Raw genomic sequence first — 7,565 nt, forward strand, 5'->3', positions numbered from 1 at the left:
CCAACAGATCACAATTGTGACAAATATATCTGAACTTAAAGCTTCTCAAATAACTAAAGAACTACTCATTGAACGGCACCTATATGAACGTTACAAAAAAAAACCACTCGCATCTAAATAGTATTTCAAATGAAGTGATGAAAGTGATCATGTAGAAATGATACTATTAAAATAAATAATATATATTTACGTATTAAAAACCATGTGTTTGTTTTCATTGGATGAATTTGATATGAATTTTAAATAACAATGAAAAGTTATAAATACGTCTTTGGATTTTGCCTTTAAAAAATATCTTGAATGTCTAGATTTTAATTTTAGGAAAAGGAGATGTTTTAAACGGGGAAAAACCATATTTTTTTCTTTCAGGTATTCATTTAGTTTTATGTTTAGACTGTATACAGAGCTCTTCAATTTTACATATCTGTAAGTGAGTAGTTTTAGCCATTTTATTTTGTAATTATAATCTTTAAAGATTTTCTTTTTTTTTGCCGTTTGATGCGTTTTAGATTGAATTGCAATTTTAAGCACTTTCAGTTTTAAATAAATGATTGTAAGATGGTTAAACAATAAAATCCGATTACAAAGTTAATAAATGTAATGAATACGATTTCTTACAACTTACTTAATCTATTAATTACAACGGAAGTTGTACTTTTATGGTAAAAAAGGGCGGACATTTGTGTTATTAATTGTAAAATTGTATAAACAAACAATGTTTGAAAAATAAATGGCTGTTAGCATAATTATTATCGGAAGTAATTAAATAATTTATCAATAAAACGAAATTTTAAGAACGTTTGAGTCTTTATAGTTTATTTAATTTTTTGATATATTATTTAATTAGCTTCTTTGCAAAAAGTGACTTTAATAATTACAGGATTTGTTATCTCATAAGCAACACGACGGGTGCCACATGTGGAGCAGGATCTGCTTAACCTTCCGGAGCACCTGCGATCACCCCTAGTTTTTGGTGGGGTTCGTGTTGTTTATTCTTTAGATTTCGATGTTGTGTCATGTGTACTATTGTTGTCATTTTGTTTTTTTCATTGTTAGCCATGGCGTTGTCAGTTTGTTTTAGATTTATTAGTTTGACTGTCCCTTTTGTATCTTTCGTCCCTCTTTTAATTGTGTTCACATCTGAGGGGATACTCTCTTAATATATTGCCTAAAAGCGGCACATATCACCCCTTGTCAAAAGAATTCATTTTCTTCTAACTCAATAAGTAAATTCTGCAACTACGTTTTGTTTTACAGCCAGTTTCCTACACACTGAATGCATAGATGTGCAACAATTATACATTGATTTGGATCTAACCAATGACAATTTTTATAGAAACCATAACACATTTTGCCATTCAAATGAACTACAACAATTGTTTGACCAAATCATGTCAATTTCAAATTTTGCCTAAGCTGTCTTTTGTTCTTAAAACAACAATTTCAATGTAGATCGTTTCCCTAAGATTAAATGTTTTTATCGTTGTTTTCGAATGAAAAAAAACCCAACGAGGTATCTGTTACCAAACATAACCATGACCAGCAAGATAAAGTTGTAACAAAAAACCAATACTGAAAACTTCTCAATATAACAAAAGTAACAACCGTGGAACTGCACATACATGTCTATTAAAAAATACAACATATATCTTAATTGAGTCTTACAAATAAAGAGATAAGGTTACCATGGAAAAATATACCATTAAAATAAATAATATATATTCATGTATTAATTTATCGGATTAATTTGATATACATTTTTACTATTCATCACTTCATTTTCCTTTATTTTCCTCTTTTTTTAATGTTTATGAGTTATTCTAAATAACAATGAAAAGTTATAAATACATCAATGGATTTTTCCTTTAAAAAATATGTTGAATTTCAAGATTCTAATTTTAGGAAAATGTGATGGTTAAAAAACGGAAAAACCAGATATTGTTCTTTCAGATACAATTGTTCATTTTATTTGATTTTCCGACTGTATAAAGATCTGTTTAACAATATATATATCCGTGAGTAGATTTAGCTATGTTATTTTGAAATGATAACCTTGTTAGCTTTTTTTAAAGTTTTTTTTTATTGAATTGCAATTTTTTTTAAAGCATTTTCAATTCTTAATAAATGTTTTAAAGATGGTAAAACAAATTAACCGTTTACATAGTTTATGGATGTCATAGGATGATTAAATGTCTGCCAGTTTTTTTCTGATGATTTTCACCGTAGATATTTCATACACAACGTTGCGGGGATATCCCTTAATACATTGGCTAAAAACGACCCCTATCACTCCTTGTCAAATAGATTTTTTTCTTCCTAGTCAATTGGTTCATTATGTAACTACGTTTTTTTACAACCGCCTTCCTACAAACTAAAAATATAGAATGATAGATTTGAAACATCTCTGCAATAATTCGGATCTGAACAATAATTAATTTTATCGACACCATACCGAATTTTAGCCATTCAACTGAGCTTTGTTAATTGATTGACCAATTCAAACTAGGTCAATTTGAAATTTTCTATCCTGTGTTTTGTTCTGAAAACAACAATATCCATGTCGATCGGTTGACTAAGGGTAAAGATTTAAACATTTTGGTTCAATGCTTTGTATCGTCTTTTTCGAAAGAAAACCTCGAAATAATTGTTGTTTCCAAACCGAAACATGACCAACTGGACAAAAATACCTGTACTAAAAGCTCTTAAATATAACGCAAAAAAATAAAAGTAATAACCGTGGAAATGCACCTACATGCATGTAACAAAAAGAACCCCACACAACATGGAGAAATAATACCATTGAAATAAATAATGTATGTTCATGTAGAAAAAATTTAAAAAAAGATGTTTGTTTTATCGGATGTTTTTGATATGCATATAGAATAGTCAATATTGCAATTTTATTTTTAATTGTCTCCGTTCTAAATGTTAACGAGTTGCTTCAAAATACTAAGGACACGTCATAAATACGTCCATGTTTTTCCCTTTAAAAATATATTAAATTACGAAAATGTGATGTTTTAAAGCCAAAAAGAAACCCAGATTTTGTTCTTTCAGATACAAATTTTCATTATATGTTATATTCTGGGTGGTTAAGATACGTTTTTTTAAATATCTGTTAGTGAGTAGTGTTAGCTATGTTATTTATATATACAGAAATAATAATCCGCACAAAAAATTTCTTCATGTTCTATAAAACTATTTTTTTGTTCGTTAAAAGCGTTTTTGGATTAATTGAAATTTTAAACTGTTTTAATTACATGGTTTAAGATAATTGAACATATAACCCGAAATCAATGTAAACTTATTTTTACAAATATTGTTAGAAAATACTGTGTATTTGTGTCAGATCACATATGTGCTGAGAGGTAAATTTACAAGAATACAGGTAACAAAGATTTGTGTGTTCTATTTATATAATTTAAACTGTACTGGTTGGGAAAAGTTAATACGAGCCTTGATGTCTGTTAGCACTGCAAAAGCAAAACGGAAGACGAAACAGAAATTCTATCGATGGTGAATTCGTTATCCATATTTTTTTGGTCATTTTTGCTTGGGATGCCTTGGTACTAGGCAAATGCAATCCCAGTTTCCTTTGTTCGTTTTTAACAACCGGAAAGACAAAGTTAATTTCTTAATTTTTGAACTAAATAAAGCATAGTCCTTTTAGGTTGCTTTGCAGTTGATATTTGTATTCTACCATTTTATTCTGAATTCTGAAATAAAATTACATCAGGGTTTTTGTATTTCTAAAGATTTTTTTCATTTTTGTAATACTAAGAAGTATACACATTCTCACCATTATCGATTATATAAAAATAAGAAAATGGTGTATGATTGCCAATGACACAATCTACCAAACATCAAATGACATAAAAGTTTACAACTATAGGTCGTTAGACACATACGTGTTGAATAATGCAGTGAGAGAAATAAAATCTATTCAACGTAAAACAAGTTTTGTCATCATTATCGTCATCTTCTACATATTATGATATGGAAGGAAACATTAACTTTGAAGCAAACCATTCTAAATTAACCGTGTTGTCAAAAAATTCATAAAAAAGATTAAAAATGTCGTTACAATTATTCGCATTGTAGGCAATAGAGCTCAGTAACACTGCAGAAGAATAATTTGTCAGCAACCTTACAGGAACAATGGGTATGTACATTAAAGACTTGATATGATTTAGGAAGGAAAAAAATTAAAGACACAGATTTAATATTATTGCAAAATCAAAAGGAAAAATTTATGAAAAAAGCAAAAAGGCAACTGACAGTGACAATAAATCCCAATCAAACACCAAATATCCACTAAGAGATGGATTGTCTGACTTAACATTTCTGTTATCATATATTCCACTGATTAACAGTGACTGAAAATAATTTAAAAAAAATTCTAAAAATACAAAGAGGTACATGAAGATAAGGACTATCTGTATTCCCTTGCTTCTTTTCCTGACTATATGATGATATTTGGTTTAAATTACGACTGACATCATTCCATGATTATTGCAAATGTAACAACATGTAGATCTTCTTACTATGTATGCTTACTTACCTCCTATACCATTCTAAGAATATGATTTGCTTAAAGCGACCACGTGGAGATCGTGTGAATATCATGTGATGATTATTTTAATACACGATTAGTAGTGGTGTGTTTTCTCTTTGTTAATGCAACACGGGTTTCGGATGTTTTAAAAGTTTAAAAAAAGAATAGGAAATTGATAAAGAAGGATTGAAATCAATTCAAAAACACATTTAAAGCTTACAATAGTAACCAAAAAACTTGTGTTACGATTGCCAATTATACAATGCTCCACATGAGAACAAATGACACAGACATAAACAGCTATAGGTCACCGTACGGCCTCCAAAAATGAATAAAGCCCATACCGCATAGTCAGATATAAAATGCCCCGAAATGACAAAATGAATGTAATACAAGTCAAACGAGAAAATTAACTGCCTATTTTATGTAACAAAAAATAAACGGAAATCAAATATGTAACACATCAACTAACGTCAACCAGTGAGTTACAGTCTCCTGACTTGGGATACGCACATATAACTGTTATTGTTGATATTTGTTTTTGCAAAGACCAATGGTAGTAGTTTATGTCCCTGATAAAATTGAAAACTTGATCAATATGATAGAATTTTAGTCTGAACACCGCATATTGAAATTGTCGGAAATATAAAATCGTTACTCAATGTGCTAGTAACCTTATACGATATATACCGGGTCATTACATTTTGTGTGCGACGGGAGTGACGGTCAGTTAATTACACAAGGTATTTGATCTAGCTTCACTTCACCCATGTATATATCGTATTTGGTCATAAGCACACTATGTAACTAATAATGTGCATCGGGTTACGTTTCTACCCTTGTATATGTAGTCAAATATGTCATTCTAAAAGAAAACTTATTATAATAATTAGTTCTTGAAATATCAGTATGTATTTAATTAGTCATATTTAGTGAAGCTGTATTGGCCATTTAGACTGATAAACGCTGTTATCCTATCTCGTACTCCACGACCTTTTGTATGTATAAAATTGAGAATTGAAATGGGAAATGCTTTGAAGAGACAACAACCCCACCACAGAACAGTCAACAGAAGAAGGTTACCAACAGGTCTTCAATGTAGCGAGAAATTCCCGCACCCGGAGATGCCCTTCAGCTGACCACTAAATAAATATATATACTAGTTCAGTGATAATGAACACCATACAAAACTCCAAATTGTACACAAGAAGCTAAAATTAAAAAGAATGCAAGAATAACAAAGGCCAGAGGTGCAAATATCGGGAGGGGTTAAATATGTTTATGAAATCACAAAACCTGTTTTTTTGGTACAAATTCACGTGAGATAATATATAGCGATCCTTTGATACTATAAATATACTGCGAGACAAATCGAACATTTTATTAAATAAATTGGTTACAACAAAAAGAAAACCAAAAAAAGATCATTTCATGTAACATTGAGATATATATGTTCTGTCCATTAAGAAAACAACTGCCTTATTTTTAAATTGGTACCTCAAATTTGATATAAGAGGTCATGTCAATATCAGAATGTTTGACAAGCGAGACGAATAAATTTGAAAATTTAAAGTTCCCCACCTTAGTAGCATCTGCGTATGATATATATTTTCCTAGCTTATTCGGTATTCAGGAGCTTCCAACTGCTATTCATTTTGTAGTGTCTTACTCTTAGAAGAAGCTGATGAGCCAAGATTGTGTTAAGCAAGGTTTTGTCCTGTTTCAAAAAACGTTCAAATGCATATAACTTATTTGATTTTTTATTTAAAGAATTTTAAAAGATTTTATAAGTGAAAAATGTATGCTCCCATACCACCTTAAAAAGGGATTTTAAACAGTTATCAATTGTCCTTTAATTGAGTATCGGCAAATTATTGATAATGTTTTTGTGTCCTTTAAGATAAGTTACTAGAAAAAACTACGGTTTAAACTCTTTTTTTTCAATTTCGATATTGACTAAAAAGTAATTTCTTTTGTTTTATGTAGAAACATATTTTCATCACACTGACGAGCCATCAATGGAAAAAATACTGGAATCTAAAACAATTTTGCAATCGGAAAAGAAAAATGGAGATGCAGTAGTAGGTGATGGCACTTACCTTACAAAACTGGGCCCCTCACACTCAATGCAGAAAATAGCAAAGAGTAATTACGATGGCACTACAGCAAATTATCAAGACAAAGTTAATTCCGGCAAAACAGATGTCGCCATTGAATTTAAAATGGCTAAAGGAACCGTACAAGACCATTCAAAGGAGTTGAAACGTGATGTTCACAAATACCCGGGTGATGTCGATCTCAATCAAGTAACAGACCTAAAGTATCATGTACGCAAAGGCAATGGTTATCAAACATTCCAAAAATAAAAAGAAATTAGTAACTTTTCATTTATGTACCTTCTTACAACTTTTGATAATTATAACTTTAATTTTTTTATTCGGATGCTATACTTGAACTTTTCAACATTTACTTTTTTACTGATGTATGTTATAAAGTTAGATACATAAGTAATAGAGAACAATCATATCTTTCATAAACTACACTGTAGTAATTATGATTACAATTCAATATACAATACATTACATTTCGACAAGGAATATATAAAATAATAATTGTTATTTTCAAAAATAAAAGTAGTTAGAAATTGAAATATTTGCGACAATGTCATCAAATTAAAATAGAAATGTTTTAAATTCTTATTCACTTATTGTTAAACATTATGAAACCTAGAAGTTCAACGTTTTTTTGTGTATTATACTTCACTCTCACGTACATTATTGGCAAACTCATATGAAAAGCAACAAAAAGAAAAATCACAGAAATACTGAACTCCGTGGAAAGTTCAATTGGAAAATTAAAGTCCCTAATCACATGGCAAAATCAAATGACAAAACACATCAAACGAATTGACAACAACTGTCATATTCCTGATTCAATACAAGCATTTTCAAATATAGATGGTTTTATAGCGCTTAACCTCACACTCATACGACTGTTTCTTCAAATTCCG

The 7,565-nt window shown here is 29.8% G+C and overlaps 1 protein-coding gene across 2 annotated transcripts; it reads left to right on the plus strand.

Annotated features, from left to right (window-relative positions):
• Nucleotides 1-380: 380 nt before the first annotated feature.
• LOC134681822 (uncharacterized) lies at nt 381-7,145 on the plus strand. Of its 2 annotated transcripts, none has more exons than XM_063541461.1 (3): nt 381-426; nt 4,102-4,162; nt 6,542-7,145. In XM_063541461.1, exons 2-3 carry the CDS (start codon nt 4,159-4,161, stop codon nt 6,919-6,921), a joined length of 384 nt encoding a protein of 127 aa, XP_063397531.1. In that variant the 5' UTR covers nt 381-426; nt 4,102-4,158; the 3' UTR covers nt 6,922-7,145. The 2 variants fall into 2 exon arrangements, with proteins under 2 accessions (XP_063397531.1, XP_063397530.1); XM_063541460.1 differs by lacking the exon at nt 381-426 and adding an exon at nt 1,950-2,015.
• The last annotated feature ends 420 nt before the right edge of the window (nt 7,146-7,565 follow it).

This window comes from Mytilus trossulus, chromosome 8 (assembly GCF_036588685.1).
Source record: "Mytilus trossulus isolate FHL-02 chromosome 8, PNRI_Mtr1.1.1.hap1, whole genome shotgun sequence".
Lineage (NCBI taxonomy): Eukaryota > Metazoa > Mollusca > Bivalvia > Mytilida > Mytilidae > Mytilus > Mytilus trossulus.